This window comes from Larimichthys crocea, chromosome IX (assembly GCF_000972845.2).
Source record: "Larimichthys crocea isolate SSNF chromosome IX, L_crocea_2.0, whole genome shotgun sequence".
NCBI classification, from domain to species: Eukaryota; Metazoa; Chordata; class Actinopteri; family Sciaenidae; genus Larimichthys; species Larimichthys crocea.
The window spans coordinates 607661-620027 of NC_040019.1; the positions used below are offsets into that span (position 1 = coordinate 607661).

At 39.7% G+C, this 12367-nt stretch overlaps 1 protein-coding gene across 1 annotated transcript; it reads left to right on the forward strand.

Annotated features, from left to right (window-relative positions):
• Window positions 1-508: 508 nt before the first annotated feature.
• On the forward strand, window positions 509-4943 carry il1b (interleukin 1, beta). Its single transcript, XM_027282093.1, is given in 7 exon segments — window positions 509-928; window positions 1254-1305; window positions 2490-2679; window positions 3169-3345; window positions 3493-3629; window positions 4729-4906; window positions 4909-4943. Coding segments are annotated over 7 exon segments (816 nt in total). The 5' UTR covers window positions 509-881.
• The last annotated feature ends 7424 nt before the right edge of the window (window positions 4944-12367 follow it).

The following is a 12367-nucleotide window of genomic DNA, read 5'->3' on the forward strand; positions in this document are numbered from 1 at the left end:
AAAAAAAAAAGTGTTTTAGTGTTTTAATAACACTAACCCGAATCGAGATCGGATCGGATTATGATAATCGATTCTCAGTCTTGAGAATCAGAATCGAATCGATTCTTGGAATTTGAATCGATACCCAGCCCTACTACAAAACAAAACCACTCCGAAGAGGCAAAAGTCAACAGAAAATCACTCCATAAAAGAAGGGACAAAAGCTAAATCCGCTATAAAACTGAACAGAAAACAATAACTATATACTATGGAATTTACAACAAAAAACTACAAGCACACGATACGTGAGGAAGCAAGGAAGATCAAAGAATTTGGGAAAAACCGGCTGGGGTGAACGAAATGAACGAAACACTCTGGCACAAGACAAAGGCAGACGCAGACAAGATATAAACAGGGTAATGGGGAACAGGTGGAAACAATCGACCAGGACGGGGAAGACAATCAGACCGGTGACACATGAGGAAGGGCAAGGGACCTGAAACGAGAGGAGAGGTATCTTTCAAAATAAAACAGGAAATGACAAGACAAGACAAAAACCCAGCTTGACCTCAGCGTGTGACACCTCACAGCAGGTTTTCCCTTCTTCACAAGTGAATGCTGTGAAATGAAGAGTTTCCGTTGACGGTAAATGTCAAAAGTAAAGTCTCGCGTGTTACACTTCATGTGGTTTCAGAGAAAGTGTGTATGTGTGTGTGTGTGTGTGTGTGTGTGTGTGTGTGTGTGAAGCCACAGCGACTACAAGGAAGCTGCTGTCTATAAAAACAGAGACACTCAGACTGAGATGTTTCATTCGGGGCTGCAGGTGTCACCGGGCGGTCGATCGATCGGAAGCTTCAGAGAAAAATAAAACATTTCAAATTAACTTTTCTTGGACCGTTCACATGGAGACAATGTGCGACTTTGACCTGTCTCAAGCTTTAAGTGACGAGTAAGTCTTCAATGTTTCATTATTAAAATGTTTGTGACAAACTTGTGATTTTAGATCAAATTTAGATGCTTTTAGTGGATGAAATCTGTGTTTAAGACGTATTTTATGATGAGTCACCATCAGTAAGTCTGAAAGAGTTCCTAAAAACATAAAGTACAATGTGTAAAAAAAAAAAAAAAGGGAACCGCTTCAGCCTGTCTGGCTTTGTGTTTTCACTTCTTACTTGTATTTAAACACAACTAAACTCACACGGTTCACAACTCTCCATTAATGAAAGCTTCACAACTTCTTCTGAATTTATTATTTATCTGTTTTTGTGTTTCAGCTCGCCTGGAATAGACGAGCCGGAGTTTAAATCCTGCTGCTTTCACATGAAGGTAAGACGAACGAGAACTCTCGAATTCTTTAGCTTTGACTGTTAGAGATCTACATTTTCACTCTCATGTGCACGTACTGTCACTTTCAGATGTAATACTTCGATATAATTAAGAATACATCTATGTAACAGGGAGGTTTTACAGCCCGATTCTTAAACTAAACTTATATTCACTGACACTGAGGATCTTAGTGGGCGCTGTTGTTCTACAGGACACTATTAATACTTATACTAATATTTTGATCCTCTCATGTTTGTAGAAACGCTTCTCAATAAAATACAGTCCAGTTTAACAAAGTACAACCTCGCTAGTAAACATAAAAATTAATATATCTCACAGAAAAACAGTATGAGCTTCATAAAAGTTGTTGTATTGCACAGGAGAGTCCTTTAATATCTGGTGCTTATATTAAATATGTATCTGACTCACTGAAATAACAGAATACTTAATATTGCACGAGCGACTTCGTCCAAATACTGAAGGTCTCGTCTCAAAAATATAAAATTTATTCGCTTTATGTCGGCATTGTATGAATTTAAGGATTTAAAGATTAAAAAAAACAACAACACTAAAATGTATAAATAGACAAAATTTAAATAAAAGTAAAAAAAATACAAAATAACATGATAAATATCATGATTTGGATACAAACACAATACATACTAATATATATAAACAGAAATATAAATATAAATATATATATATACCAAAAAAAGTCACAGATCCTTGCACACTCAAGGTCTGAGGTCGAAGAATAATACAAGTAACACGTTATGTACTGTTTGTGACCTGATCAGAAATCTTTCCGTGTGAAACTTTCAGTCGTTAGAGGCGAATCTTCCCGCAATGAGAGTCGCTTATCCTATCCTAGCCTTGTGTAATGGATAAATCTGCCCAGAGCACAAAAACACGTCACATTTCCTTTTTCACATTTTCCTTTGACTTTTTATCCCATAATTGTACCTTTAATTTCATAATTCTGTCTTTTAATATCAAAATTTTACCTTGAGTATGTGAGTGTTAGGTTATAATACATGATTATAAATTATACATGAGTCTAAATGACTTTCATGTGTCATATTTCCTTTCATTCACTTCTGTGTGAATGAGGAAAGAGGAAGAGGAAAGAGGAAGCACCTGCAGAAGGACTTCATGTGTGGTTTCTCTTCTCTTCTCACGCACAGGATCTTCAGGATAACATCTTCACCCTCGACGACGGGCTGGAACTGGTCGTCTCCCACGACCCGAAGACCATGCAGTGCATCGCCACCCTGCTGCTGGCGGTGAACAGGTTGAAAAGGCCCCTGACTCGCTGTTGTAGGGAGATCAACGATGGCGAGCTCTGCAGCTCCATCATGGAGAGCCTGGTGGAAGGTGAGTGACTAACAGGACGCACACTGTTTCACATCGGAGAGACTAAGTGAAACCGGAACTTCCACATAAATGTATAAAAATAAAGTATTTCTCAACACGAGGTCACATAGCCTGCAGTAAGTTTAAAAAAGGTTGTTTATTAGCTAATTGACGCCCCCTATAACAGCACCCACCTGTCAATCAAAGCGTCCACGCTCTTAATCCTGCATAACTTTAAGCCTTAATATAATGTGAACAGGTGAGTTGTATATAAATTCACCCTCAGTACAGTTGTCATGAACGGGGAAATTAGCTACAGAGACCAAAACTGTTTTTTGTACCAGGCTGTAAACATGTTTATTTCTGCTGTGAAACATGGGGACTTATGGAGACTGACTCACTTCTGGAGCCAGCCTCAAGTGGACGTTAGAGGAACTGCAAGTTTTTGGCACTTCTGCATTGGGCTTCACTTCACAGCGACTGAGGTTTTTGATTTGGACCTTCCCACAGAAACGATTGTCAAGAAGACGGAGAACCTCTCCATGGCGGTGAGACGAATCTTCCAGCGTGTCAACAGCGAGAAGATGTTAACTCTGACCGACAGCGAGCAGAAAGACATCGTCTGCGGAAACGGAGAGTTAAAACTGGAGGCCATCACTCTGAGAGGAGGAAACTGTGAACGCAAAGGTACGACGAAGTCTGCTGCTAGAAAGTACATTTATTCAAGTACTGCAGAATGCAGGACTTTTCCTTTTAATGTTTTTATGTTGTTGTAATACATGCCACATGTCTTTAAACAATGTTCCTCTATTATTTTTTTCCTTCCTTCATTAGTGAATTTCAAACTGGAGAGGTACATCACCCCCTGTGTCAGCCCTGGTGAAGGTCAGCCTGTCGTCCTGTCCATCACCAACAACAACATGCACATTTCCTGCACCATGAACGACGGCAAGGCCGTGCTGAAGCTGGAGGTGAGCACACGAACACATTTCCCAACACGTCAAACTTTCCTTTGACTTTTTATCTCATAATTTTACCTTTAATTTCATAATTCTGTCTTTTAATCTCATAATTCTACCTTTAATTTCATAATTCTGTTTTTTAATCTCATAATTTTACCTTTAATTTCATAATTCTGTCTTTTTATCTCATAATTTTACCTTTAAATTCATAATTCTGTCTTTTTATCTCATAATTTGACCTTTAAATTCATAATTCTGTCTTTTAATCTCATAATTTGACCTTTAATTTCATAATTCTGTCTTTTAATCGCATAATTTTACCTTCTATTTCATAATTCTGTCTTTTAATCTCATAATTTTACCTTTAATTTCATAATTCTGTCTTTTAATCGCATAATTTTACCTTCTATTTCATAATTCTGTCTTTTAATCTCATAATTTTACCTTTAATTTCATAATTCTGTCTTTTTATCTCATAATTTTACCTTTTAATTCATAATTCTGTCTTTTAATCTCATAATTTTACCTTTAATTTCATAATTCTGTCTTTTTATCTCATAATTTTACCTTTATATTCAAATCATGTCTTTAATCTCATAATTGTACCTTTAATTTCATAATTCTGTCTTTTTATCTCATAATTTTACCTCTAATTTCAATATTCTGTCTTTTAATCTCATAATTTTACCTTTAATTTTCATATTCGTCTTTAATCCATAATTTTACCTTTAATTTCATAATTCTGTCTTTTAATCTCAATAATTTTACCTCTAATTTCATAATTCTGTTTTAATCGCATATTTTACCTTTATTCATAATTCCACTTTTTATCTCATAATTTTACCTTTAATTTCATAATTCTGTCTTTTTATTCTCATAATTTTACCTTTAATATTCATAATTCTGTCTGTAATCTCATAATTTTACCTTTAATTTCATAATTCTGTCTTTTTATCTCATAATTTACCTTTAATTCATAATTCGTCTTTTTATCTCAATCTTTTCTTAGTAATCTATGGTTTTGACTTCCCAGGACATTTTGCTGTCCATACATAAAAAGGCTTCATATAAAACTAATGTGCGACTATTTCTGTGTGTCTCGTGGCAGGAATGCTGTGAGGAGACTTTAAGCAGGATCAGCGACGATGGAAACATGGACCGCTTCCTCTTCTACAGGAGAATCACGGGGATGAATCTGACCACGTTTGAGTCCGTGAAGTGTCCCGGCTGGTTCATCAGCACCTCGTACGAGTGTGAAAACCAGCCTGTGGAGATGTGCAAAGCAAACACGTCAGACGTGTCACATGCTTCAAGACCAACTAAAAGTATTTCTGTTTTAATGTGACGTGCACAGTTTGTTGTATCCATAATTAAGCTTTTTGCATTTATTCTTCCTCACCAGTAGATGGAGCTACCACATACAGTGATTTATGCAATAATGTGTTGGTGAGGAAATAATTCAGTGTAATCACTAAAGAGTTAACTTTATACAAAAGCTACAATTATACCTCAAAAATATCTTTTATTGTTTCTAAAATTCAATTTATTTCTCTTTTGTGTTTTTCACATGTTTTTCTGTTATCTTGTAACAAGAAAATTAAGTTATGTTACACTTTGGAGAGTGAACAAATCCTGTGAAGTGATTTCCTTTTAATGTTAATTTTTAAACTATTTTTTACTATTATTAAAAATTGAATAAAGAAATGGCTGCTTATGTATTAACATTCATATCTCCATCTCGTGTTTGCTTTCATCGCTTTTTTTAACAAATAAACAATATATTAGTATATAATATATATATATATATATACTTATATATCTATATATAGTAATTATATATAATATAAATATCTAATTATGTTATTTTCTCCTTTTATATTCATTTATATCACATAGCAGGCAATAAACTGATTACGCTGAGCATGCTCTGTAATAATGTTAGAAAAAACGTAAGTTACTGCGTCATATTCAGTTATTATATAATAAAATGACAAATAAACGGCGTTATCTTCTATTGATCAGTTCGAGCATCTTTTTAGGAGATTTATCCGTAAATAAAAACAGAAAAAAAAAACGTTTTTTCCTGAAAATGTAGTTGTATATAATAGTTTGTGATCTGTATAGCGTCTGTAGTAGGCAGAGCAGCTGTTGCCTGAGAGGTGAAATCCTGGAAATCCTGGAAAATAATGCCCTTTGCTGGGATATGAATTTCACGGCAGGTTTGTTGCTCTTCAAGGTCAAAGGTTCAGTAGGTTAGAAACTAAACATGTTATAGTCGTAAACATCTGCACAGTTACTGAATAACCTGCAGGCTTCAGATGTCAAATAATCTGATGAAATTATCAGATTAAAAAATATATATATACTAATCCCAATCTCCAGATGACAGCAAGGAGGACGCCGTCCTCTGGTAAATGACCTTGGAGTTTAACTGATCTGGTCCAGTTACAAACGTTGATCGAATGAAATTATGTTTCCTTATATGTTGAATTTGCGTGGATTATCTGGATTGTGTCCACTCACTCTCACATTTTTAACCTTTAGTCACATTTACGTGACTCAAATCAGCTCAGAAAAAAAAACAAGAGGCATCACCGCGAATCGGTTTTGAACATATTCGGAAAGTTCGTTAATAACTTTGCACTGGCGTCTTCGGTAAAACGCGTGACGTTCACGCAACGTTGTGTAACTTTTCCAACATAAACCATGTTGATGTAGCTCAGACTGTAGCTGCTGTTAGTTGATGTTAGTTCTGTTTGTTAGCCGGGCTGCCTGGACTGGAGGAGGTTTTTTTTTTTAGACAAGGGAGCGATGCTGGAATGGCCACCAGAACCGGAGCTAGGTGAACTGGCTCGCTTAGCAGGGGGGCAGAACGTGGCAGAGGTGAAGAGAATGAAGAGGACGTTGACGGAGGAAGCAGAAATGTTGTTTGTCTGCGGTTCTGGTTCGTTCTCAGCTGGACACGCTTCATTTTGTGACCAATTATAACATCGTGTAGTGACATACACACACATATACACCAGCAGCGGCCTGTAATCTGAATTTTCCAGCTCTTCCCAAATTAAATGTCAATCTGTTCTTTACACTTTACACAATAACAGACTTAAACAGCCAATCGGGCGCAGTCGAGAGGAGGTCGGCGTCCTCTCATTGGTGCGTCGTGCACGGCTTTGCATGGCGACTACCTTGGACCTTGTTTCTTCACCAATGAGAGATGCTCTGTGGCTCGGCGCTACGGCGCGGCTGCGAAAAGGCAGATTACAGAGCGATGTGCATTTAACTTCAGACGAGAGGCTGAAGCTGAAGAGGGTCAGAGGGAATGTAGAGAAAGCTTCACGTGGATGGTGGTGTTTCATCTTTTATTCTCACATCTCCATCCTCACAGCTGCTTCCACACACACACACACACACACACACACACACACACACACACACACACACACACACACACACACACACACGTGTAATGTATGCATGTATGTGTGCACGTATACATGCATACATTACACGCATCAACTCATTGCCAAACATCCAAAAAAAAAACAACTTAAATTCCTGAAACTCACATCGAGCTGCACTCACACATGAGTGGTAGTGAACCTATTGTGTGTGTGTGTGTGTGTGTGTGTGTGTGTGTGTTTGTGGGCCTTTCATTGTGTATATATACGAGTGTGTGTGTGTGTGTGTGTGTGTCTCCCTCTGCCATGCACATTCCCGGCACATGGCAACAGAAGCTAAATATAGCCCCAGCAGCCCGGCTTCACAGCGGGATCATGCTTCCTCTCGCTAACGTAGAATCCTCCCCGCCGCTGTCCCTGATTCTCTGCTTCCTACAAATATCAGTTGCTCTCGTGCACCTCTCTCTCTCTCTCTCTTTTCTTTGTCACTTCCTGCACCATCGGCATCGTTTCTATGCACCTTCCTCCCCTCTCTAGATTTCTGATACAACCTGCAGCCTGATGAAAAACTGGGTTGTCTTTGTTTCTGTAAATACACGACCAGATGGCGATAAACCCTCCTTCTATCTGCGCTACAGTACATACATGTTATGGAGTATTTTTACTGTAGTAGTGCTACTGTAGACTTTAACTCCTGTTGATCCACACTGACCTGTGATCAGGTGAACGGTGTCTCTGTCATTCGTACGTCTGTTCTCACACTATGTAACTTTGGGCTCCGGGTCTGGAGAAGTACGTAACGCTTTACGGCACTAAGTCACACAGCAGCAACTATTTCACTGATTCTGGTGAAACTGGATCATATTTTATGGAGGAAATGTTTTCTGGTTTTCCCTCTGATGTCCTCCGGCTGCTCCGCCTCAACTCTCTGTGATTTACAGAGTTTATGATGGACAGCGAAGTAAACTGCTGACAGCTGTAGCTGCTGTTAGATCAGTCCGTCAGCTTGGCGGTGAGCTCAGAGCGACGGGTACCCGTCGCTCTGAGCTCACCGCCAAGCTGACGGACTGAGTGTTTGTACCAACAGGCGTTATGGACTACCAGGAAGAAGAAGAGGAGGTAACCAGGCTCAGCAGCTTCTACGGACATGATGGCAGAGGAGAAGAGAGTGAAGAGGACGCTGACGGAGGAAGCTAAGAAGAGAAAAGGAGAGAGTGAGCGAGCAAGAAGCCGCCGGACAAGAGTAAATGTGATTTACAGAGTTTATGATGGACAGTGAAGTAAACTGTAGCTGCTGTTAGCTACATGTTAACTCAGTTTGTTAGTGTTTATTTGTTTGTTTGTGAGTGTTAGTGTTTGTACCACAGGCGTTTTTGGACCACCGGGAAGAAGAGGAAGAAGAGTAGGAGGTTTTTAGGGCTCGGCCGCGGGGGGTTGTTGATGGAGAGTAGAGCTGGTGTTGTGCCAGAACAGGAGCGGATATTTAAGCCTTAATATATTACATTACAATTCTGACAGTGACACAAATCATTTCACAGAGGTTGTGATGCTCGACACCTGCTTCTTTCCCCAAAGTAAACTCATGGGGAAGGTAAAAGGTCTTTTTTTGGGCCGGCGTTCATCACGTGACGGACACCATTGGTGTTGTTGGTGGTCATGGGAATTTGATTTGTTTTGGAAGAATTCGGTCATTGCACAAGTGTTAATTTTGACCTGATGATGGCGCTAGATAGAAAAGTGAGAGGATCACCGAAGTTGTTACAGTTCATCTCGAGGGGAATTTGAGTATTTGAGCCAAGTTTCATGGCAATCCATCCAACAGTTGTTGAGACTTTTCATAGAAATCTGCAAATTTGAACCTTGCTGTAGTACAAGAGGATGACTAAAGTCATTAGGGTTTATCCTCTGGGTATCGTGATCATGTCTGGTACACATTTAAGCCTTAATATATTACATTACATTACATTACATTGCATTTAGCAGACGCTTTTATCCAAAGCGACTTACAGAGGAGGACATAAGCTGAGAAAGGTGTAAAGCAGTGGTTCTCAACTGGTCTGGCTTCGGGACCCACCATCACCCCTAAAGGACAAGCCGTGACCCAAATTGAGGAAAATTTTCAACTTCTCAAATTTATTTAATGAAAAGATGGTGCAGTTTGGTGGGTGTCTATTAACATTACAAGGCTTTATTGCCACCTACTGTGGCGATTGTGAATAGACGGCACTCCGCGGCATAAAAAATCCACTTCAAAATAAAAGCACAGGATTTTGTTCTTAACATTTTTTTCCCAGGCAAAGGCCCGTGACGGGTCCGCGACCCACTTTTGGGTCGCGACCCACCAGTTGAGAATCACTGGTGTAAAGGACACAGAGTAGTTGTTAGTTTTGTTAGTTTTGTTAGGCAGGGAAGCAGTCTCGAAACAGAAAGGTTTTTACAAGTTTTTTAAAGGTAGAAAGGGATGTTGCTGTTCTAGTAGCCGTTGGTAGGTCATTCCACCATTTGGGGACGACCACAGAGAAGAGTTTAGAGTGACCTCGCTTTGCGAGAGGCGAGGGTACAACTAGACGGTTTGTATGAGCGTAGCGCCCTGGTCGGGACGTGAGCCTTTAATATAATGTGAACAGGTGAGTTGTATATAAATTCACCCTCAGTACAGTTGTCATGAACGGGGAAATTAGCTACAGAGACCAAAACTGTTTTTTGTACCAGGCTGTAAACATGTTTATTTCTGCTGTCTAACATGGGGACTTATGGAGACTGACTCACTTCTGGAGCCAGCCTCAAGTGGACGTTAGAGGAACTGCAGTTTTTGACCACAGTTTAGCTTTAGTTTACTAATTTAAAAAAATCATATAAACATGACGTCAATGTAAAGTATATATATGCTACCACTGCTTGAGGACGCAACACACACACGTGGGCGCGCACACACATACATATTTATAGAAGTCAGTAGGGTTGGATCTGACTGATCCTAGCAGGATAGTAATGGACTGCTGGGAGCATGTGGTATAATCCTGGCTTGATTTGGCACACTGCCTAGTGAGGTATTACATTGCTCACAGCCTGCATTAGTCCCACTGTTCACATGTGCGTGCTTGCACACATTACTGCTGCGCTGCCCGGGAGGTGAAAGTGGTGATGGGAGGTCATCGGGGACATGGAGCTTTCAGCTCGGAGATTAATACATTTACAGTGCAGGAATATGCATGGTGACTTTGTCAAGTGATAATGGATCTGTTGAGGATTTCTTCTGGCTTGGGTGGAGAAAATCTGAATGCTAATTATGGGGGATCTTTAACGTTTGGGGCTTTAGTGGAGCTACAATTATAGTGTCCATCATTGGACGATAATGTAACTTTGAATGACCTCCTGAGACTCTCTAATGATTGACTGATCATGGGCTATGTACATTTAAGTACTTGAGTACAAGTTTGAGGTACTTGTATTTAATGCAATCTAAACCCATCAATCATAAAGCGTTCTTCTACGTTGTTGGTCTGTAAGTATCGAGTATTTTAGCCTGAATTCATACATAGAAACACATGTTAACATAATGTTGTGATGCAACAGAGATAGTGTTCAGTATGCACCGACAGTAACACTGTAAGATTTCCACAGCTTTGTGTAGGTTTTATAACCAAATTCAGTTTGTTTTTATAGTTTCTGTTTCATATTTTGGTCCATACCCACCACTTATAAAGTCTAGTGTAGTATCCATATCAGGCTCGCAGCGAGTTGGAGCCGAGCCCAGCTGACTTTGGGGCAAGAGGCGGGGTACACCCAGGACAAGTTGCCAGTTCCTCACAGGTCTGAAACATAGAGATAAAACAACCATTTACACCAATTTAAAGACACCAATTAGCCTGCATGTCTTTGGACTGTGGGGGGAAGGCCACAGCCGAGTGGAGGGAGGGTTCAAACCAAAAACCTTCGTGCTGTGAGGTGACAACTCCACCTTTTTATTTAGTCAAAGGAGTTCCTCTCTGGCAGTGTCAATAAAAACTGAACACTGTTATCTTTGTGAAGGTGACACTAAAGACAGAGCTGCTGTATTTGATTAGATTTATACAGGTGTACCTAATAAAGTGGCCACTTCCACTTCAATACCAAAAACCACATTAGAATTGGTAAAATTAGCATCTTCCAGTTTTTTATGGCAAACCTCACCGAACTAGAGCAGCAGAGAGTGTGAGGCGTGATGTAACACTGTGATCATCCACAGTGTAGCACAGTACTGACAGACACACACACACACACACACACACACACAAGTGATTGCCAATGTGTGAATGTATAAAAATAGATTTGAATAATTTGATTGTATACGGTTGCGTAACCCATTTTTGCAACAAGCTACAGCACCACCTTCCACCTCCGTGTGACACATGTAACATGTGGATGTCATGAGGGACGCATGAGGCTTTGAAGAGTGCGGCACGATCCACACTTCAAACCTGCTTTGATTTAGAATATTTTGGTCATTTGGGAGTAAAAATCTGTAAACAAAACCATATAATGTTCAGTGTAGTGGAGTTTAAATATCCAACAGATACAGAGCTCTGTCAGCTTTCATTTGTAGATTTGTTTCTGTTCACTTAGCTCTGTTTTGGTCTCCACCAACTACTGAGAAAGACATACAGATCTTTAGTGTTCTACTTTAATCACCAGCGGTAACTTGCCAGTTGGTGCTAGTGAAGTTGTAGTAGTACTTGGGAGCGGTGATATTAAACCAAAACAGTAACATTATAGGCTCTAAAACCAAAACAATGAGTTAAAAGGCACCAAAACGCTTGGTAGAGCTAAAGGAAAGACGAAACAAGACAGTCTACAGTCATGTTAGAGAACCCGGGCTCAAAAAACAACGGACACAACGTCGTAGAAGCTGCTCAGCATGAAATTACCCAGATTTTACGTCTATGTTCCGGTATTGTCAGATACACAGAGGAAGCGCTGAGACTCTAACTTCTAGTTTAGCTCTCCACTAACTTGGATAAAATTATTTAAGCGTGTGGCTCTTCTAGACTCTTCAAAGTCATTTCACAGAGGTTGTGATGCTCGACACCTGCTTCTTTCCCCAAAGTAAACTTATGGGGAAAAAGGTCTTTTTTTGGGCCGGCGTTCATCACGTGACGGACACCATTGGTGGTGTTGGTGGTCATGGGAATTGCATTTGTTTTGGTAGCATTTGGTCATTGCACGTGTAAGTGTTAATTTTGACCTGATGATGGCGCTAGATAGAAAAGTGAGAGGATCACCGAAGTTGTTACAGTTCATCTCGAGGGGAATTTGAGTATTTGAGCCAAGTTTCATGGCAATCCATCTAACTTTTCATAGAAATCTGCA